Genomic DNA, 24,184 nt, shown 5'->3' with positions numbered 1-24,184 from the left:
CTCCAAGCTTAACATTATTTTTTGACTGTGATCTAATATAAGAATTACACACGAATTTAACTTTACTAATTTATTTTATAATCTATCTAATCATTAAGAAAAACATGCGATGAATACAATAGTAATCAAATGATATGAAAGATCTTTCGATTACAATTTTAATAATACATTTCAACAAATAAAATTATCTATTACATACAAAATATCATCAATTATCCATAATTTCAAATGATAAGCACAATTATCTTGTTATTATCCATTTTGATAGTTTTGACATATATTAGGATCAATTAAAACAAATCACATATGCAAGACTCAATCTAAAATCTCTCTTAATTGACAGTCAAAACTACCAACCAAAAGAACAAAATAATCTGCTTGGAATGTTGAAAGCGATGAAGAGATCAAAATTCGAACACAACCCACTTGGTTGAGTAATCATCAAAAACAAAACAAATTAAGAAAAAAAAAATAATCTCTTTCAAAATTTCAGGCAGGATTACAAATAATTTAAGGCTTTAGTACATGTAATCAAAATTGCTTGTACATAATAAGTGCCTGGAGTATACAATACTCATCAATCTAGCAGTATCTTGGTCGGTCGCCAACTCCAAAATCTATCAAAATAAATATAAAAAGAGCAACCACTCCAAATACTACCTAAACCATCTGCTTCTACACTTACTGAAAGACTTTTGGATGGCCTATTTACAAATAAAAACAAACGCAAAATTTAGAGTTACAATCACATTTAAATAGCAGAGAGTTGTCTCCTTTTGGATGGCCTTCCTTTGCCCAGAGCCTTCTTTCTTTTCTTCGCCTGCTTCTGTAGCGATTTTGAAACCAAAGATGGTTGCTCTTTTAGTCCAAAGCTCCTTGCCACATGTCCCAAGTGAAGCTTTTTCAACATGAAAATCTTCTTCAGCTCACCTCTATGGGCTGTGTATGCTCGAACCCAAGAGCAGAAAGCATTCTTGGCGAGTTTCTTCATTTTGGGCTGAACCAAACGAAATATATAAGCCAACTTTTGAATTCATTTGGAAGAAAGTTACAAAGAAGAATATGTAATGCAAGATTCTCCAATAAAATGATTATGATCTTTGTCATCCAATGCCGAAATTCAAATTCATGGTGGAAACACAAATGGATGATGACTATTTGATATATATAATAGCTAACAGTGATGATATGGACTGTCAAAATAGGAGAAACATAGAGGATTAAAAAAAAGGTAAATTTACATACATACCACTTTATACCATCTTATTTACATATCTAACACCTAAAATTTTAATATTACATACATACCACCCTATATTATTTTAATATCAAATATATCACTCATATTTCTTTCCTATCAGTCATATATTTCATTTCTACCACTCATATTTGATTTGAAAAATGAACTATGAGTGATATGTATGTAATGTTAAAGTTTTAGGTATTAAATATGTAAATAAAATAGTATATGGTGGTATATATATAAATCTCCTCCCAAAAAAAAGAAAAAATTACATACATACTATTTTATACCATCCTATATACATATCTGAGGTTCATTTCACAGGAGAAAGCAATACCTCGGCTAAAACAAAACTTTCCAGTGCCTTCTGAAGCAATATTACCAAGGGATGTGTATCTAAGGATAGAAACTTCTGGTGATGTTGCTTCTGTCCATAAAAAAGAAATCTTTCAAGAAACTTTTGGAGGGGGTATTCAGTTAAAGAGACACCATGCATCTTCAAATCGTGTAAGTAATCAATTTCAGCAGGCTGAAGAAATAGCAAGGCCTCTCCTTCTTTACCCAACCTTGCGGTTCTTCCAACCCTAATAAATGATGACAACAAAGCAGCATTAATCATCCACAGAACCCAACGAAAATATGGCAATGAAAAAGAATTATAAGCATATGATTATACGGTTAAAGTTTTTTTTACAAAGCTATCTAAATGCTTATATTTTATACAACTACAGATTTCTTCACTTGCACTTGCTTATACCAGCACTTGTTCTAGTTCTTATATTTATACTTATTAACATTGCAATTACAAGTGCAAACTACTTCCTTTACTAGAAATAAAAACAAAATTATAAAATCTTTTATGCATGCTCTCTAATATCCAATGCACACATTCATCTCCACATGTGTGGATCCTTGAAAACCATCTTCACCTGGAACTAGTTTGTTAGGAAACTCTTGTAAAAAAACCAAGAACCCCTTGGCTGAAATTTAATTTCAGCCAAGTAAAAATAGTAATTGAGAAGGAGATGGAAAAAACTAGGAGAAAAGCTTTTCAATTGACGCTATAGGGAAGAAATAAATAAGATACAATGGATCATCAATTAAAGAGGAGGATCTGACTCTTCCAATTTCAAGTCAGCGGCTAGAGCCCAAAAAAATTCCTAAGAACTCTCCAAATTTCAACCAAGATACAAATAACAGAACCCTAAGTTTACAAACCTCCTTAAAGCATAAAAAAACAGCAAAATATTCAAAATAGCCCTCCTAGCCCTCCTAGTTTGAATTTCCCTCCTAATCCCCTTTTAATTACTACATTAACTCGTGGACCCCACCCCCAAAGGGGGGCGAACTGCTGTGGAGGCGGAATGTTTCCGCCTAGAATAGCAGAGAGCCGGTCCGGCCCCCTATACCGGTCTAACATAGTACTAGTAGACCGGGATTTGTTGTATATCAAAACCTAAAAGTGGATATATTTGTTGCAGATGTGTTCTTCATGGAGGACCAATACACACATTGGTGAAGCTTTAGTGATGAGGACATCGGAGATCAACGGCTACGATCTTGAGTCTATTTATTTATGTGTTTTATTTTATTTTGTTGTTTTTCCTTTTTACCCTTATGGGTGGTCATGTAGTGTTGTAACCCGAAGGGCATTTTAGTCTTTTATTTCTTTTCTCTTCATGTGGCCTACCCGCCGACTGCCTTGGCCTACCCAATCGCCGGCCACCCCTCCCAAAACCACTATCTCCACCACGGCCCGTCCCCATCTCCACCCCCATGCCGCCGGCCACCTCTCCCTCTCCCATGGAATTTGAAATTCTAAGCCCATAAATACTTTCCTAAAATAATCCTCCCAATTAGGAAGGTTTATTACTTTGAATTCAATCCAATATTTGAATTCAAATAATTCCCTCCCTAATAAATTTCAATTAGGAAACTTCCTCATTTAATGAAATCTGAATTAAAATTTCAGATTTGATTAAAACCTTCAGTAATTTCCGTGGCCCCACATACTAAGCAATTAACTCCCCCTCCCCTCTCCCTACATGGCCGGCCACTTAATCTTTCCCCCTCTCTCTCCAATTTTCATTAATTGCTCTCCATTAAGACTCTCTAATTACCTCCCATAATTCCTCACCTCCCATTAATCCTTTGATTTGAATTTGAATTCAAATTCAAATCCTTCCCTCCAATTTTATTAAATCTGAGAATTAATTTCAGATTTTGTTTGACTTTTCTCTCTCCCAAGTTAATCTCATTAATTCCCCTTCCAATTCTCAGCCTTAGCTGCCTCCTCCCAAACTCTTCTCATGTTTTCCTCCCTTCCCGTGAGATTTCTGCTGGCTGTCCCCATATTCCAGCCATATTGGGTTACTGTTATTCACTGCTGAAGGCCAGAGATTGCTGTCCAAAGGCTCCCAACACCCTATCAAAGCTGTCCAAATTTCTGTCGAACATAGGGAGCTGCCGTCCAGATTTTCTGGTCATTGTTTGGAGGCTTTCCAAACTATTCCTTCTTGTCCCCTTGCTGTCCAGCAGAATTCCGAAGCCTGAGTTGCTGTCCAGCTGACCAAAGATCTCTGCTTGCGGTCCAAAGAACCAGCCCAGTTTGCTGTCTAGATTCTTGGACAGGCGCCATGTCTCATCCTGAGTATTGGAGCTTTGAAAGCTGCTATCCAGAAGCCTACAAGTTGCTGTCCAGAACTTTCAAGACCCAAAACCTGCTGTCCAAACTTCCGTGGGTGCTGTCCAGAGATTTTGGCTTGCAATCCAGAACATTTCAGCAAAGTATTAGGTTGTCCAGTGCACCAGAGAAGAGTCGGCTGCTATCCAACAGCAATTAAGAGGTCTTTCTTGTCTTCCCATTAGGTAAACTCTCCCTCCAAATCTCTTATTTTCCTAGTCCACTTCTCTCTTATGGTTATTTTGGATCCATGAAGATCATGTTAATTATTCTCCGCTAAAAATACTTAGTAAGCTAGAGAGTGAAGTGATGGATCTTTGCATTGTGGCTAATCTTATTGTTAATCTAGGGATCTCTTGTTAAAAATCATCCATGTATGCAACATCAGATTAACGTGATTGTTTTATGATCTTAGCTTTTACGCGCGTGATTCGGCCTAAGCTTATTTTACCGCTCATAGTGCTTTCTTTTGTCGTTAGAGCATTCATTGTGAAGATATGATTATTATGGCTTCTAACATTAAGCGTGCAAACTCCCTAAGTTAATCATCCTTGCAAGTACGTTTCACATCATTTAGAGTACATATATTTCAGATTGGAGCAACGCGTTTTAGCTACACGAATGAACTATTGTATTAGTGTCTTCATACCTGTGCACGTATTCAGAAGCCTCACCAGGAGAGTCATACTGGATTATACATGTAACCTTGGGAAAATCAAGACCCCTTGCAGCTATATCTGTGCATAGAAGTATTGCCGATTTTTCACTTTTAAAACCTTGAAATGCAGTCCTTCGATCTTCATGCGCCATGTTTCCATGTAACCTGAATGTACTGCAAGTGAGGAACATTTGCCTCTGATCCATATCTTGATGTGGGTTGGAAGACCACTTGAACTCTTTCAAAAGAAAGAAATGGAAATCCACAGCATCACATGTAGAAAGGAAGACTACAATCTGCATAGTAAACCTGTAAGAACTTGATTGCCGGAATCAGAAAAAGAAAATTCTGACAAGTTGGCCGAATAGCGTCAAGAAAATTTTAGACAACAGAATGAAATCAGTATATCAGTAATAACAACTTTATCAGGAAGAGTAACAAAAATAATAATTGGATTACAACATGTTATTTCAAATGCTAAATTTCAGCAATATGTTATCTTCCACGTCAGTGAACTACAGATAGTGAAAAGAGACACGAGGTTCCGGAAAGGAAAAATAGCCATATCCTTGGGTTGCTTGATCACTCAATACTCTCGACAACTGATGTTCAAAAATATTTTTGATGTTACCCTCACTACTATCTATTTAATCAATTGTAATCCTCAATTTTAAACTCCTGTCCAGAAAATTATTACAAATATATCCTCAAACTTGTTTCTATAATTCCTAGGAAAATTTTACAATGTTTTGCATTTACTCATATTTTTTTTGGGGGATATTTAAGCCAATGAAGGTAAATTCATACGCACATTACATATGCAAGACTCGAAACCAAGAACTCTTAGTTGATAGCCAAAGCTCCTAACCAACAGATCAAGATGAGCTGTGTGCATTATTCATATTCACTCTCACAATCATGAAAATTTTGATGTTAGAGCCATCAAGTGTATTTTTTTAGATAATTTCTAAATCATAAATAGTACAAATGCTTCTCCCACAAACTAAAATATTATAATTATGTGGATGTTATTTTCTTCCAAACTTAATATTTTTATTCCAAAACTATCATTCAAGGGGAGAATAAAAATATAGATGAATGCAGATCATAAGATCTGGGGACACTCCTACAACTATGACTTTGTGTCTTGGGTGTGAAGAACCCAATTTTCAAAATGAATCATTACTTGAGCTTGAACTTAATCTACTCATAAAGAGTTCAAGGTTTATACTAGAAGAAATACTATTAAGCGGGAAAACATTTGGCTCACATCAAGCCTAATCAAAACTCATATCTAGATCAAACTACTGAAAGTAACACTGTTTTAAAATATGCTCAGTGATAACTTGAGGATGACCAAAATTGGCCCATTGCTCCTAGAAAAGAGTGGATCATGCAAGATCATGCACTCAGCATTCTCTTCACAATTCTCTCTTTTTTAGGGGGCTCTCACTAAGCATTAAGTATTAATTACCAATCCCGATACCATCCAGATTCCCACCAACATCCAAGAGTACTAAAGATTCTTGAATAAAATGTAGTAATGGGGGGAATTCGTGTCCCAGAAAAAATTATCTGGAGAAATTGCTAACTTGTCGACAGAAAGGAACTTAGATAAGTGTAGTAAATTTATAGCAAGCACAAGGAAAACGGAAGCATCACAAAATATAAGGTATGGCTGGTTGCAAAGGGCTTCATTAAGCATTATAGCGTTGACTACTATGAGATTTCTACACACGTGGCAAAACTCAATACAAGCAACGTTTGTTTACTATTGGCTGCAAGTCTGTAATGGCCCTTTTTCAATAAAATAATCGAGACAGGGACGAAGGCCGACACTACAGAGTGATAGCGAAGCCAAGCCGTCAAAAGGAGAGCAGTAAGATAAGGTACTTAGCAACAAGGCATTTCTGCTCAAGCCCTGAAAAAGCGTATAAAAATGCTTAGCGTCTATTTTTTTAAAGTTGAACATGAGGCCATCCCCTACATTTAAGAATCCAATAACCAATAATTAAACATACAAATTAATGAGATCTCTTTATGAACTCAAACAATTTTCAAGAATTTGATTCAAGAGATTCACAAAAATAACATCCATAGCTACTACCAGCGTCAAGCTAACCACACTCACATTTTGTTGAAAAATCAAATGAAGGCAATGTAACTATCTCAATTTTTTATGTTTGTCGCTAAAATTTTTGGAAAAAAAAATAAAGCATTGACATTTTCTTGCCAAAAAATTTGAAATCATAGATCAAGTAAACCATTGATATTTTCTAGGAATGGAGATCGCCAGATAAAAAGGGAAATCTGTATCTTTCAAAGAAAAAACGTTTAGAGAATGTGGAATGTTGGGTTGCAAACTAACCGACACACAAAGGAAATCTACATCAAAACTTGGCAAAGATGAAGCTAACTGAAAAAAAAAAAAGAACGTGCTGGAAAACTTATAAATCTTTCACGTACTATGTTGAAATAATGAGCTTACAAAGAGAGACAACAAGCACACATTGAGTTAAAGAAGTTATAAGAAAACATTACATAAATGAAAGCCCAGTATGATTTTGAAGAATAATTGATAATTTTTTTATCTTAATCATCTTAACATCATCTAAGAAGATTATTATATTTGATCTCGCATGAAGACTAGATCTTTCAACGCCTTTTAAAAAGAAAACCATACCGGTTTGATAGCATTCTACAATATTATTCCCGTATCATTTTTTTTTTTTTCATTGTTTAAATATAATAATCCCGTGTCAACTTGATATCATAATATGGTAGTATTTCAATGTCAGGTTGATTCTAAATCAAACAACGCAAATGAGTAATTATGCCGACAAGGATGACTAGTACAATACAACATAATGCAGTACTAATTAGATATATCAAAGATAGCTTAATTAACCTATAAAAATTTTATGCAATTTCAAAGGAGAAAACTTGGAATCTGAGTGGGAAATTTGATGAGTTGTGTGGCAGTTAAAATTCTGCAATATCAGACTATGCCAAGAGTTCTTTGTTTCATTCCAACTTCTGGGCCAAAGATCTACCCCCTCATGAGACAAAACATTTTGCCTTAATGGCATCCTAAACTTCAAATGAGGCTGTACCTAACTGATGACCACCAAGAAAATTGTTCCTTCCAAGAATTTTCTCACGATTAGGGAAACATGTGCAAGTACAAACATGGTTTTAGACTTTTAGTTGGTGATTGCATATGCATTATGCAATATGAGGAAATAATTTCGAACCTGTAATAAAAACAAAACTTAAATCTAACAAGACAATCAAACGGAGCATCAATTTTGGCATATTTTTAGTATATGACGGGTCTTTATAATAGAAAATTGGGGGATTTACATACATACCACTTTATATCATGTTATTTACATATTTAACATTCAAAACTTTAATATTTCATACATAGAACCCAAAAATAACTTTAATATCAAATATGGCACTCCTATACTGCATTCCTACCACCCTATAAACTTTAATGTTTCATTCATTACACCCATATTTGATCTAGGGGTGGTAGGCATGAAATATTAATATTTTGAGTTTTAGATTTGTAAATAGCATGATATAAAGTGATATGATGTAAATCCCACAAGAAAAATCCAATACTAGCAAGAAATTTAAAACATCATAAAAGATCAATAGTCCTTTCATTTAGCAATAAAGATGAAAATATGAAGGGTATCTATAAAAGAAAATTCTAATACTACCAAGAAGTTTAAAACAACATAAAAGACGAATTGTCCTTTCATTTAGCAATAAAAAGACTAGGGAGTATACTAATCCAATGTTACTGCAACAGTGCATTTACAAAATTTGAAGGTCCAGAAAATGCCATTATCTCCTTATTCACCGCCATTATACAAAAGAATGCATATCTAGTAAAACCAAAAGAGAGAACAGCGCTACACATAAATTTACCTTCTGGGAACCAGTTTTTTCAAACAAACTCTTAAGAATGGAAAGAAGCAACACCATCCTCGAACCACAGGACACTGCATAGGAGAGAACATATGTTATCTTCATAAGACTTAAGCAAAAAATATACGTAAATCTAACAGAGATTTCAATATGTAAAAGTGCTCATAATCCAAGCGCCACCTTTTACATATCTCTGAATTAATTGGACAGGAAGGTTGTAGTTTTCTGCTGCTTGGCTTCGTAAAGGGCTATGATGTTCTAAGTTACCATCGCTGTCAGAATCTAAAGATAATAGTCGTTTCACAGTATTATTTGTTGTCATGAATGAAGTTTTGTTGTCATCCAGACCAATCATTACAGGATTTAGTAAGCTGATGTTAGCCAAATGATTGACCTTTTCATTCAAGGTTGCTGAGAGAAGTAAATTCTGTCTTGAACTTTCGTTAGGCTTGATCCTCTTATTCTCTTGGCCAGTAGCAATATTTTGTCTAGAACCCAAAAAATCAAGAATTTCTTCTATTGCTTTACCATATCCCAGTTCGAGAATCCTGATCATGAATAGGCAAATGATAGGCACATCGTCCATGTACACCAAACATAAGATAAACGTAGATATTCCATGCAATATGCAACATTAATGCTAACGAACATGAAAAATTAATGCGACCATCCTAAAATATAGTTCAAATAGAAACATAACATAAAAAACAAGTCAAACCTGTCTGCTTCATCATACACGATCCACCGTAGGTTTGTGTATATGAATGATGAGGTATGCTTTAGATGATCCAACAAGCGTCCAGGAGTTGCTATAAGTATAGATATTCCTAAGACAAATCATGCAAACAAAACAGTGCTATTATAAGACTGCAAGTATCTGTTTTGCAACGAGAATGATATTTTACAAGTAATGGCATACTTGTCATGACATATAAACTATCACGTAAGTTAACTATTGAGAAATCAATCTGGAGATTTTGGTCAGGCAAAAAAAAAATGGAAAGCAAAAATGAAAGGCTTGCTGCTGCTGGGTTTAGAAAATAAGGAGAAAAAAAAACAAAATTGGCAAATTGTGGGCGAAATAAAAAATTGGAAGGCTAGTCGTTTATGTGAAATGGAATTTAAAAATCAAATCATAACATTTGCCACATGGTCGAAACATCAAGATTTGATTACAGCCATGTATATTTCTGATTTAATTGACAATGTAAATAAGAAAATAAAGTTGGAATGGTGCAATCCAATGGTGTCTTCTATAAGAAGAACTCGTGTCCAGCCTTGGAATAGTGAGAAAATAATAAGAATTCCTCTCTCTTTACATGGAATAAGAGCTAGCCAACTCTGCTCCAACTCAATCCACCCATTCTTTGCCATGTCAGAAGTATCACTTCCATCCTTCCAACTGCCTGCTATCAACTCCCCAAAATTGATGTGCATCCCACTCACCATGTGTCGCACTCCATTCAAATTACCATTAATAGACTAAATGATGCTAAATTCCATCACTGGTCCCAACTCGTTAGTATGTATACATGGTGTATGGGCAGATAGTCCACCCGACTGGCGATAAGAAAGCTCCTGCCAAGAAGAATACAGCGAATGCTGCAAGGGATGTTAGGAATTATGTGATCATGATAGTTTGTTAATTCTGGCAAGAATAGAAGGGGAAGGGGGCTCAAAAGGAATTAATTTTAACTTTAATTACTTACCATAAAAATCAAAATGGGAAGAGAATTAGGAAGGTTTGTTTGGAAAAAATGGGCTGATTTGAATTCAGATTTTGGAGAGAATTAGGAAAGTTTATTTAGGGAAGCGGGCTGATTTGAATTCAAATTTGAGAGGGAATTATAAAGGTTTATTTAGGGAAAGAGGGCTGATTTGAATTCAGATTTGGGAGGGAATTAGAAAGGTATACTTAGAATTAATTAGATTGTTTTATTTTCATTATAGAATTTGTGTTTTACTATAGCTTTCTTTGGAGTGTTCTTAGCGGCGCCTAGAGTTTGTGGAGAGTCGATCTAACTCTCGAATAATAGATCAACTTGTATATTGGTTTGTTGTGCCGATATTAAAAGACATTAGCCCATAATTTCATTCTTTCTTGTTGATTTCAAACGTGTTCTCTCTTCATTATTATTCTTTTTGGTTGTATGGAGATAGGATTCCTATCAATTTGGTACCATAGCACCTTTTTTGGGATCAATGACGGCTAAGAAGATTGATGCATTGGAGGAGAGGTTTGATGGGGAAGTTGAAAATCTAAGATCTAATTTGGAGAGCAAATTTCAACAATTGAGGCCAGATTTTCGAATCTGGTAGAGATGATGAAAAGGAAGTGGAGGAAACCCTAATATAAGGATAATGAGAGAGGATCAAGAGGTGAAAATTTTGGAGGAAGAAGATGAGATGCCACCTTTGGAGCCTCTTCCAAAGAGGGGAACATGTGAATGGTATAGTCAATGAAGAAATTGGGATAATAGAGATCCGAGAGCTGATTTAGGGGTGAGGGAAAAATGGAGGGATCACAACACCCGCTACAATGGGGAAGAAGCCATTGGAGCGATGGCGATCATAGGGTGAAAAAGTTAAAGATGCTGATTTTTTAGGAAGAAGATGCTCAATGGTGGATTTATAGGGTAGAGCAATATTTTACTATAAATGGGTTTACAGAAGATAAAAAACTCACCGCAACTGCTCTATGTTTAGAAGGGAATGTTCTCTCCTGGTACCAGTGTAGAGACTTGCAAGATCTGATCTGATCATGGGGCGAGTTCAAAGACTGTCTACTAGAACATTTTCGAACAAGTCGGGAAAGAGACTTCTATGAACAGTTCTTCGCTCTGGTGAAGGAGGGGATGGTGATAGATTACTGGGAGAAGTTCCAAGTACTTAAGCAATTGGGAAGGTTGTCAGATACTATGCTAGAGGAGAAGTTTATGAAGGGGCACAAGCTTAATATTCGAGCGGTTGTTTGAGTACTGAGACCATGTGGCTTAGGATAGGTTATAGAGTTAGCCCAGCTAATGGAGGATAAGAACTCCTTAGAGAGGAGTAGTCGTAGAAGCAATTCGGGAGTCAACTATTGCACGACCACTATATTTATAACACCAAAGGTGTAGACGGTGCCTATTTAGAAGGAAGCCTCGAGGGATAGAGGTCAGGGAGCACAACCATAGGGGAACTTCAAGAGCTTAACTAAGTCAGAAATTCAGGAGAAGAGGGCCAAGGGTTTATCTTTAGGTGTGATGAGAAGTTCCCTCTAGGCTACCGTTGTAAGGACCATTCGTTACAGGTCCTGACAGTCAACGATGAGGAGGAAGATGATCACCTACTGATGTGAAACATATCCATGCGAAAGTGATTTGCTTAAAGAAGTTTGCACGTTTAGATTTAGAGGCAATAATAAGCAAAATCTTATGCGGAATTGAACGATAAGATAAACATTAGTGGTGCCTAGTTTAGGTTAACTCACATGCATAGAAGTTAAGTTCAAAAGATAGTTAGCTTAATCCAACATTGCATACATGGATAGTTCCAACAATAGATTTCAATACTAACAATAAGATTAGTCTATGAAAGATCCTTCACCCAACTCTTCTTATTACTAGGCTTTTAGCGGAGAAGCATTAACATGATCGTCATGAATTTACTAGACCACAATTGAGAAGCACTTTGAAGATAAAGAGTCGGGGAAAGAGTTTACCCAAAGACGAGAGATTGCGAAGCTCCCCGTTTGATCACCAAGGCACTGGATGAAGAGCAACTAGCAATGTCAAGGCTTGGACACATTTAGGAAGGTGATCATTGACTCCTTGGACAGGATGGCAGCAAAAGATGGCCACCAAAATGATTGGACAGCAACTGGAGATGTGTAGGCTGCAGCAATTGATGGTTGAAAACCCCTTTTTGGCCTTTAAAATACTTCTAAAAGCAGTTTGACAGCAACTTAAAGCAATGGGACAGCAGTTTGTCCCGTCAAAGGAGGCTTAGGCAGCAATACGGGCCTACTAGAGAAGGCATAACACCATTACTATGCTGTTGTAATCCACGGCAGCATCCAGGAATTGCACTCCTCTACAGGTAGGAGGCTTAGGGGGAGAAGAGGCTTGGGAAGTGGCCGGCCATGGCTGCAGAGAAACACAGGAACTCCATCCCAGAACTCTCCGTCAGGGCTGATGGGATCAATTCAAACCCAATAGAAATTAATTGGATTTAATTAAGGAGTTAATTGGGTGAGGGGGAAAGGAGATGAGAGGGAAAATCTGTATTTTAATTTCAAATTTTCATTAAGGGGAATTGTTAATTTGAATTTTAAATTAACACAATTAAGGGAATAAATGGGGCCGGCGGTCATTAAGGGATTTATGAGGGGTTTAATTGTTTCTTAGGTGGCAAAGTGGAGAGAGAAGGGTGAGAGCTTTGTGTAGAAAAACTGAAATAGATTTCAGTTTTAATTGGGATGGGAGGGGGTTTAATTGAAATCAATTTCAGATTTCAAAATTTGGAGGGGGTGCATTTATGGCAATCAATGGGGAGCCCAATGAGGGGGCCGGCGGTATGGAGAGAGAGAGAGGGAGTTAGGGAGAGAGGGAGAGGAGTTTCCAAATATGAATGATGACTAGAAAAATTTTAAATAGATCCAAATTAATTTAATTTATAATTTGAATTCATTCAAAAAAAATTTCAATAATTGGAATTTCCGAATTTGGAAAGAATTTGAATTTTGAAATTCAAATTCCAAGGAAGGCTAGGGAAGGGAGGCGTGGGGGAAGTGGTGGAGAGGGGAGAGGCCGACGGCAAGGTGGCCGGCCGGTAGAGCTAGGGTGGCCGACGAGATGGGGCTCCAAGGGTGGCGACACTAGTGGAGGCTTCGGCTTCTTCCAACTCTTGGACTTTGCTTGTGGTAGTTTATGGGGGAGAAGAAGAACTATGCTTGTAATTACCTAGAGAACTCACAAAGAGATCTCAAACAAAGAACTCACTAAGAGATCTTCAAGAAGGAACTCACAAAGAGAACACTAGAGCAAAAATTTTTATTCAATAATCATCATCCCCTCTCCAAGAGGAGGGAAGAGGCTTAAATAGTCAAATACATGACAAAAAATAAAAAGACATAATTGCCCCTAGGCAAACATAAGACAAAAGCCCTCAAGTGAGGGTAGAAAGGGAAAAGTACTATAACAAATCAAATACATAAAATATTCAAAATAAATAGACGCGATTGTAGCCGTTGATCTTCGAAGTCCTCATCACCTACACTTATATGTTGCAAAGGTATCCCTTACATTAGTAATCGGATTCACGATGAACCACACTATGAAGATTAAGAGGAAGATCATACAGCAGGAGATGGTAGTGCTGGTGGATAGTGGAGCTACCAACAACTTCATTTCCAACAAGATGGTGGATCAGTTGGGACTAAAATTAGTGGACATGGGGGGCTTTGGGGTTATGCTGGGAACATGAAAAGTAGAGAGGAGTAGAGAAATTTGCAAATGGATGATCCTAATCCTTCCAGGGGTTTAGGTATTTGAAGAATTTCTGCCAATGGATTTGGGGAGCACCGATGTGATATTGGGAATGAAGCGGCTACAGAAGTTGGGAAAGACCAAGGTTGATTGGAATGCTAAAACGATGGAGTTCAAGGTTAAGGGGAGGAGAATGGTTATTAGAGGGGATCCTAGCTTATCTAAAATTATGGTTTCACTCAAAAACATGGCTAGGGCTCTAGGAGGACTTCTGCAACCTCTAGTTCTGCTCGAGAAGGTGTGAGAAAGGATAACCATGAATTTTATTGAAGGTCTGCCAAAATTGGAGGGGTTTTCAGTGATTTTGGTAATAGTAGATAGACTGAGCAAGTATGCTCAGTTCATTCCCATGCGACACTCATACACGATGATTTTATTGGCAACAACATTTATTCGAGAGGTGGTCCACCTGCATGGAATTCTGGAGTTTAGTGACATATAGAGAGATAAGGTGTTCCTGAGCTACTTCTGGAGAAAGATATTCAGGATGCAAGGGACCATTTTGAAAAGAAGTGCATCATATCATCCAAAAAATGACGGGAATACCGAGGTGGTAAATAGAGTGTGGAGCCTTATTTGAGATGTTTTGTATCAGAAACACCAAGACCTGGGTGAAGTGGCTACCTTGGGCTGAGTAGTGGTACAATACACCCTACTATAGTGCAGCACAAACTACACCCTTCAAAATCCTTATGGCAGAGACCCTCCTCACCTGGTATACTACGGGACCAAGAGCACTCCAGTTTCATCAGTGGAATAGCAGTTGGAGGAACAAAATAGGATATTGAAAGACTTAAATGCACACCTACTGAGGGCACAACAAATTATGAAGGGATGTGCAGTTCGAGGTGGGTAATATAATGTATTTGAAGATTCGACGCTACAGACAAAAGATCTAATCCCAAAGAAGAAATGAAAAGTTATCTCCAGGGTACTATGGGCCTTATGAGGTCGTGAAGAGGATTGGTGCCGTGAAGTATCGTTTGCAGCTACCCTACTTCTTCCATACACCTAGTGTTTCCATGTGTCCTAATTCAGGAAAGTTATTGGCAACCACAGTCCATTAGTGACATTGTAGATAACCTTGACAGAAGAAATGTGGGTGATCCTAGAGCCAATGGAAATAAGAGGAGTTAACTCGACAAAAAGAGTTAGAGAAGAGCTGATCGAGTGGAATGATCTACCTGACTACGAAGCAACATGAAAAACGTGTCGAATGATTCAGCAACAGTTTCCTTTATTCCAACTTGAGGATAAGGTTTCTCTTTGGGAGGGGACTATTAATGGACCAGCTGAGCCAATCTAGCTAATCAATATGGTCTTGGCAAGGGGAGCCGGTCAAACTGGCAAGCGAAAGAGCCTTGTGGGTCCCACTAGCATGGGCGGCGGGCAAGAACAGAGAGGGGCTCAAAAGGAATTGATTCTACCTTTAACTACTTACTATAGAAAATCAAAATTGTAAGGGAATTAGGAAGGTTTATTTAGGGAAAGATAACTGATTTGAATTCAAATTTGGGAGGGAATTAGGAAGATTTATTTAGAAAAATATGGCTAATCTGAATTCAAATTTGGGAGGGAATTAAGAAGATTTATTTAGGATTAATTAGGATGTTTTATTTTCATTATGGGATTTGTGTTATTATTGGAGTTCTCTTTGGAGTTGTTCCTAATGGCACCAAGGGTTTGTGGATAGTCGATTTACCTCCTGAATAGTAGATCAAATTGTATCTTGATTTGTTATGCCGGTATTAAAAGACATTAGCTCATAATCCTATTCTTTCTCACTGATTTCTATCGTATTTCTCTTCGTTATTGTTGTTTTTTGTTGTGTGGAGAACGGATTCCTATCAATATCTTTTATGCAACTTAAATTTGCAAAGAATATTATTATATCTAAGCATTAAGATTAGTATTTGTAAAGACTAAGCATAATTTATCATTATAATATTTATTTAGAATTAGAAATATTTCCCTTAATTATATTATACTTATTATTTTTTTCTCCTAACTATATATAGGCACATATATGCTTGTACAAAGCAAAGAATTGAGTAAAGATATAGACATTGTCATTTTCAAATCTTTTGCTTCTAAACTTCCAAATTAAGATCTAAACACAAGTCATTTGATTAGAATAAGAGAAACCGCATAACATTTTTTTACATATAGAACTACAATTTTTTCATAAATTCAAGCATTTTCAAGATACAAAATCACATCAAATACTGAATGCCAAAATCACGTAAAAAACTAAAAACTTCTATAGGAAAGATGAAAAAATAGTCATGGTTTTGCATTTTGAATATCATATAAACTAGAATAATTACAAAGTATTAGAGCGTGGTGAAAAGTCAACTAGATAAATATGAGTTGACAGCCCAAAAGAAAAAGGAAGCCGTCACATAAAGCAAGTGAATTGGAAATGCAATAAAATTGGTGCTATAACATACTAAATATTAAACTCAAGATTCATTTAAGAAAAAAGAACGAAAAAACCCAACATAATTGAAATGAAAGGCCAAAGATATTTAATAAATGAATACCAGACCAAACCTTTGCGTAGCCTAGCTTTCTCCTTTGTCCTATTCTCGCCACCCATGATATATCCAGGCACTATCCAAATGAAACAACGCAATAACTTCTGCAAAATTTCATGAACCTGCATGCATAATTCTCGTGTAGGCACAAGCACCAACACTGAACCCACTTATAAGCTCAAATATACCAAAAAGAAGGCAAACACAAATCACATGCGCGTGAATTCTTAGAATTAGGCAGCAATAAAAATAATAAAAAATAGGAATTTATAAATTTAACCCCCAAGTTGTCGGAAAAAAGCTAAGGATGATGATGATGAGACGACAACACAAAAAAGAAGTAAAATCAGCATGATAAATAAAAGCTTTTTTAATTTTGGTAACCAAACAAGAAAAGGCTTAATTAAAATAACATTATAGATACAAAACAGATGTCACAAAACAACTGCCATATGATCTGGTTGAATCTTACATGTGATTAAAAACACTTAAAATGCACATGATATCAAGATAGTTAACTAGAAATAACATTTAAAACAAGTGAACTATCCTTAAATATATATTTGAATATTGGGCCTAAAATATTAGGGGAAAAAAAAGATTTGATCTATACTACACTATAAAAAAGGACATGGTATTCCACCACTAGAAAATCTCAACTAATTGATTACAAACTATGATCTCAACTAGTCAACTTCATAAAAACAACACTCAAGTATCCATCCCAATATTTTAGTATCATCAAATTAATGTGCTCCAAGTTTTCCTCCAGTTCATCCCATTTCAAAAAATTTATCCTAACACTGTGACTTCAATTTTTTTTCTCCATGTGCAGCTCTAAATTTTCCATTACATCAAAGAAGTCATAGCTAAACACAAATGGTCAATCAAGATCAAAACATTCTATTTTCTCAATTTGGGATTTCTCATTTCTAGTGCAAGCAAACCTCCCTCCTTTGCTTCCTCCAATATTCCATTTGAGTCATGGTTCCTGAACTGCACAACTTCAGCAATCATTGCATCACATCCAACGAGCAAAACTGCATTCCTCAACCATTTAACTAGGTTGCTCTCATCAAGCTTGTGAAAGAAATAGAATAAGTTGTCCTGCTTCTTAACTGTTACTTTAAACAGTTGTTTTTTGGATTCTAACACCTTTCTTTAAAGTTAAATCACTACCCCAGCGAGCTTCTCTCTTTTTGGTAGCCATCTTACCATTTTGTCCTTACGCTTGACCTCATTCAATTGCTTTCTTCAAATACAAACCATCAAAATGGAATCCAATTAATACGTTCGATCCCAACCACTGTAGCAAGTTAATGCTTCGTGCTGCATGAACATCAAAAGCTGGATACAGAAGTTAAGAGCAATTCATATGTCTCTACTGCAGTTTACATTGAACTACAGTTTAGAAGACATCATATGGACAAGTGTATTTGTAGATTAAATAGAGATTGGTCAAGCGCTGAAGAAGAAATAACAAAAAACATTTACATTTAAATTATCTAAAGGAACTAAAAGGAACAAAGAACCATAGTATATGATGTGCATGCAATAATTGCTAAAAGTTATGCAACCAATACTTGCACAAGAAAAGGACCAAAATGGTCCCCAGCTCTTTTGAGGGATCAATTTGATCCCTCAAATCTTTAAAAAGGGGCATTTTTAGTCCCAACATCAAATTTTGAGGTTAATGGTGTAAAATCAATGGGTATTTTAGTACAAAGGTGATCTTTAACAAGAACTTTTTGTTAGCAAAAAAAATAAAAAATAAAAACATCTTTAATATGATTAAAATAAATTAAACTGAACATATTTTTCTTGTTTATGTTGGACACATCAAGGTGAGTGGATCAAGTGGTATAGGTGCAACAAAAACAAGCCTTGATCCCACTACATGGTATAGGCTGCATGATCATTTTTCTTTTGTGTCCTATTAAGAGTTAAATTCTCATTTAAATCTAATTAAAAAAAATCATTTTTAATACTTTCTAACCAAGTCTTTTTTAGATCTACCTCTACCTTTCTAAACATAGGTTGGATCTAACACATCTACCCTCCTAACGAAGCCATCAAACGGTCGGCATTTTATGTGAACAAACCATCTAAGGCAACTCTAATCCTATCTTCCACTAGAGCTACTCCAACCTTTTCACATCGTTTGGGTGTTATTGCAAAATATGTAGCATATGGACATTTGCTTTATCTTCAGAATCTTCACAGATGGACATTTGCTTTATCTTCAGGATCATCAAATCATATGTGTAGGTTATTTTTGCAGTTCGAAGTGGGTATAGATAGAGTTTGATAGCATAAAGTTCTCAAGCCAAGGAATAGTTCCATCTCTTTGATATGCCTAAAGATGAACTTGATCTTTTGTTAACCAAAAGTCAACCAAGTGTTTTGATCTTTGTCTTCTATTTTATGAATTGATTACATTATGATGCATGGCTCTGCTAATGTGTTTTAGAATTGTTCATGGATGATCCAGTTGCACTAGTTTCTCCATACATATGACCTATTTGAGATGCAGTGCAATCCTCCATGTTCATGGATCTTACAAGCACTTGAAACTTCAACATTGGCAACAATTAGATATATTTGAAAAACATCCCTATGTGTCAAAAAAGGAGCTAAATACAAAGGAAAACTCAAAATTATTCCATCGCCAACTGTGCAACATGCTCGTTTAAAATTAAATCACGCAACGATAATATATTTTTTGCTCTCAAAATTAGAAAAGCAACCTTGAATGTTTGTTCGACAAGACCAACCAGTGTAGTGAAAGATGATCATTAGGATTGTTAATGGAACTCAATGTCTTATTGTGGGTACAAAAATAGTGAAAATAATAGAGAACTTTCTTCCAAACTCAATTTACTTTATTCCTAATTTGGATTGTTACTTACAACCAATCATAAAATAGATGTAGGATTGCAATTGTATCACCAAGAAGGACAATTGGCAATGCCAGGCAATAGTCAGAATTATACCTACTACCAAGCAAAAAAAAACTTCTAGTTGTAAGACTCTAAATGTTGGTAACTCCTTAATTCAAAATCCATTTTCAAATGGCTCAAATTATGGCAATTATGTGATGCTTTGGCAGTATAGATTAGGGCATCCTACTTTTATGTAGCTTGACATAATGTTTCCTAGTTCAAAATTAAAATTCCTAAATAGTTTCAAATGGAAAGTATGTCAACTCTCGAAACATGCTAGAAATTTGTTTCCAAATCTACCCTACAAAGAATATCAAACCTTTGTAATGTGTGAGACTCATCTTGTGCCAAGCATACCATTTGATCTTGCTAGTTTGCCTCTTTAATTGATTGAGATGCTAGATTATCTTGAGTTTTCCGTGTGGAAAAAAAAAATAGAAGTTGGTCTGATATTTGTATTATTTAACCATCCATTTCTATTCATACAGTCACTACTGGGGCCAAGATAAGGCTATGGCAAAGGCTTAGAGTCTAGGGTTGGGTTGCAAACGAATCGAGCCGAGCCGAGTATGTGAATGTTCATATTTGTGTTCATTTATTATCAGCTTGTTCAAGTTTGGTTCATGTTTGATTCGAGCTTTATTGTTTGTGTTCATGTTTGGTTCATTTAAATTAATGAGTGCTCATGTTTGGTTCATGTTCGTTTCATGTTCAGTTCGTTTAGTGCTTATCGAGCTTTAAACAAACAAGCCTTAAAGAACTATAAACGAGCTCTACTTCTAGATGTTCATTAACTTAACAAACGAGCTTTATCGAGTCTCCTAACAAATAATTACATCGAGTATGTTAGCAAATATATTTAATGAATTTTTTTAAAATATCAAACAAGCATGTTCATGAATATATCTAAAGAGTATTCTTGAGCTATCAAATGAGCAAGTTCACTAACATATATAACTAGTTTTTTTGAGCTACCAAATGAGCTCGTTCACGAAAAACTTCTCAAAACAACAGCTTCTCAAATCAACTTCAGTTAAGAAATGAAATTCCAATTAAACAATCATAGCTTGTAAACATTTTAAACCCATTGCTATAGTATTATTTCTAATTTACGAGTAAATGCGGCACCATCAAAACATATATTGACATGCACACTAAACATATATTAACTCCAACAAGTAAAATCCATTCAAGAATTAATACTTACCAAAGGTCCCATCGGACCTTTCAACTCTAGGTTTACGCTGCTGAAGGAGGTTCACAATGGGTGCCAGATACACAATAGTCTTGCCCGTGCCTGTAGCCGCATTGACAAGTCTAAACGAATTTCGGTTAAAGAAGAAAACAATCAGCAATAGAAAACAAAATTTCTAAATTTTAATGTAATTAAGCCACTATTGATCCATCTAAAACATAGAAGAAGGATACACATCTTTCCCAGAAAGTATAACTGGAATTGCCTGTGCCTGGATCTGAGTGGGTACTTCGAAGCCCATCTTATCTATCAACAAAACGTTTATTACACAATAGGAGCGACAAAATTTACAATATTCCCAATAGAATTGATCGATGGAGAAGAGGTGGAGAACCTTTGAGGTGTTGGCATAAACTTGGATGCAGCCCGATATCTGTGAACGAACAGGAAGCGAAGATCCCTTCGTCGCTCGTTTTGTTTTCCATCGCCTTCTTCATGCCTTTCTCCAGCTGACCCTCGTTAATTTCCTTCATGGCGGGGTTTCGACTCGCTTCTCTCATCTGCATCCACTGACAGGAGTTAGGGTTTACAGTTTTTCAATACAAAACTGGAAACCCCATAAAATCCTAACGACCGGGTTACACCGGATTACGTGAAGAACACATGCCAATGCCATAGCGACTTTTTTAAAGCATTTAGGGCAATTAAGATAAACCAATTAAATAAATATCTACCAAGGTTTAGGGTGATTAGTGGGCGAGCAAGGTTGGAATCTCCCATCCCGAATTCGAATCCCCTTTACTACGACCTTGCCTCTTCAGTGGGGCAAACTAAATATGGGTCTGATGCTAGTGGGTGGCCTTGCTAGGTTATGTCGAGGGATTAGTCACACCGCCAAGCCATCCATTTAGAATGGCAGCGAGTAGATACCCTGTTTCAAAAAAAAATCAAATAAGTAAGATTCAAATTTAAGACATCTTGATTGACAGTCAAAACTTTCAACTAACAGATGAAAATGAGTTGAGATTGTGACTCTCAATTAGCAACGATTTTATCTCATGTCGTATCGGAACAAGGTATCAACTTTTGATATTAGAACAATATAATCATGCTCGAACATTGGAAGTGATACATTGATTAGGAGATTTAAATAAATATAATATTTTTTTAATGTATTTACATATTTAATACTTAAATATTTATATTTAATTATATAATATTTAAACATTTAAATGACAACAATAAAAGAAATATGCATGAAATTTGAAATAGGGTACGATATCCTACCTAAAGTAGAATAATTTTTCTAACTAGTTCAAGAGATGAATACCTCGTAAGCTAAACTTTCTATATCCTCTCCCTCTTTTTGTCTCTAAAAGCTATTTGCCATGAATGAAACAAATGAATGGTTTAACTAAATATATAAATAAAATTTGTCCACTTATATAGAAATATTAATATAATATTATATTTACAATTAAGAAATTATCAATTTTAATATAAATTTATGTAAATCCTTTTTTGTCTCAAAATTCAGAACATAAAATTTATGAAAAAAATATTAAAAAAATGTAAATCATGTATAAAATACACGGCCAAAGAAGATTTGCAAAAAAAAAAAACACCAAATCATTAAAAAAAACAATTTTTATAAAGACATGCTAATTTAATGAAATAAGAAACATCTTATTTGTAAACCTCAATGCTCATTAAAATAGGTAACAATACACATAAAATAGAGTATAAAATGCCCTGTAATTTAATGAAAATAATTTGTAAATCATATATAAAATAAATCCGAAGTTATCTTCACTATCATCTCTTAAAAAAAAAAAAACTATTACTCTGCACTTTTAGTACAATTTTTTTTTTTTTTGGGGACATTTAGGCCATTTAAGGCAAACTCACACACACAACGCATACACATGGACTCGAACCTTGGACCTCTTAATTGGAAGCCTAAGCTCTCAACCAATAGGCCAAGGGGAGTTGTGTTTAGTACAATTTTTCATTCTACTCCAAAAAGAAAAAAAAATTTATTGACATAAAAAGACAATATTGCAGACATCATCTTTCTTTTTATTTTTTTTAATGATGAAATGATCACATAATTAATAGGCGAATGATATGTTTATGATTAAACTAACAGAAATTAAAAGCTAATGATAACTACTAACGAGTAACTTTCAATAGGCTTTGCAGTGTGTAGCCGCCTGTAGGCCGGGTTATTCGGATTGAGAATGATCCCCACTTCATTGGCCCCTCCTATTTATTTTTGTTGATTTTGTCTTCTGGCAACGGGCCAAAGAGAATACTGCATGCAGTACTTATCTGGCCTTATCTGCTGCAACTTGTATGAGGTCCACATTCATTTGATTTTTGAGGACATTATTTTTTCTCATTTTAAAGTATCATAAAATAAAAAAATATGTGTCAATACTTATTGGGTGTGCATTTTAAAATCTAAATATAATTCCAAAATATTTAGAAAAGTAAATATGTATCTTATAGTTATACAACATTATTTAATACACATTACGGAGGAATCTTGTTTATGACAATAGCGCAACATGTCTATATTTGTATGTATATCCTATGACAATTGAGATTATTGACTCAGAAAATAATAAGTCAGTGCTTTGTTGTATTTTATGAGTAAATTGAGGGAGACATTATACACGGTGGAGAATTTTGTGTTTGTCTTTGATAGAAACAACAAAGGCACCTAAATAAGGCTTAAATTTCGATCGTTTACTATATTAGTTGAACTACATGTCATTGATGATGACCTTAATGGTGATGCTAATTTACAGTAGAGGGCATGCACATATAAAATTTTTGATATAGTGGGTCTTTTGCATGAACATATATCAACAAAAACTTGGAATTTGGGTGTTAGTTATTATTGCGTATGTTCAAAGTCCTATACATAAAAACCATTGTTAGCTGCACATGCTAAAAATATATATTTAATAGGTAAAGAATACACTTGAGCGGTTCTATATAAAATAAATATAATTATCTTAGTACTCCATTGGTGAAGCTTATTAGTGGTCATCCAAAGAAAAATAGAACACATTTAAGGGGAGAAGGATGTGATCCAACATAGGTGTAACTGCTGTGGAGTTAGAGGTCATAATTAAATTACTTATAAAGCAAAGTACCCACCATCTTCATAAATCTGTTTTTGGATGGATCAATTGTAATTCATAAAATAGTATTACTAAATGGTTGCATAATGATGTATAGCTTATTATTTTGAAGTGTTATACATATTAGTTGATCACATTTTAGTTGAATTTGTTTTGTTATATATATATGCAATGATTAGTCTATGTTGTATCTACTTTATTTGAACATATTTGAATCTAGTTCGATCATTATTCAACTCATGCATAGGCGGATCCCCATTGGATTGAGGGGGGTGGGGGGTGGGGCAAATGCCCACCAACAACA

General features: G+C 35.3%; 1 protein-coding gene across 1 annotated transcript; it reads right to left on the bottom strand.

The window, feature by feature from the left end:
* Window positions 1-506: 506 nt before the first annotated feature.
* Window positions 507-21,368, bottom strand: LOC110108915 (DEAD-box ATP-dependent RNA helicase 17). The gene is made up of 10 exons (XM_020839771.2): window positions 21,123-21,368; window positions 20,962-21,034; window positions 20,741-20,850; window positions 16,608-16,751; window positions 9,245-9,353; window positions 8,707-9,074; window positions 8,527-8,600; window positions 4,576-4,880; window positions 1,581-1,827; window positions 507-997 (listed from the first exon to the last, which is right to left on the bottom strand). The coding sequence occupies exons 1-10, from the start codon at window positions 21,292-21,294 to the stop codon at window positions 752-754; spliced, it is 1,848 nt and encodes a 615-aa protein (XP_020695430.1). The 5' UTR covers window positions 21,295-21,368; the 3' UTR covers window positions 507-751.
* Between the last annotated feature and the right edge of the window lie 2,816 nt (window positions 21,369-24,184).

The sequence above is a fragment of the Dendrobium catenatum genome, unplaced genomic scaffold (genome assembly GCF_001605985.2).
Source record: "Dendrobium catenatum unplaced genomic scaffold, ASM160598v2 fragScaff_scaffold_1297, whole genome shotgun sequence".
In the NCBI taxonomy this organism is placed as follows: Eukaryota; Viridiplantae; Streptophyta; class Magnoliopsida; order Asparagales; family Orchidaceae; genus Dendrobium; species Dendrobium catenatum.
Note: the sequence above shows the minus strand (reverse complement) of the source record. Positions and strands in the feature narration are given on the sequence as shown.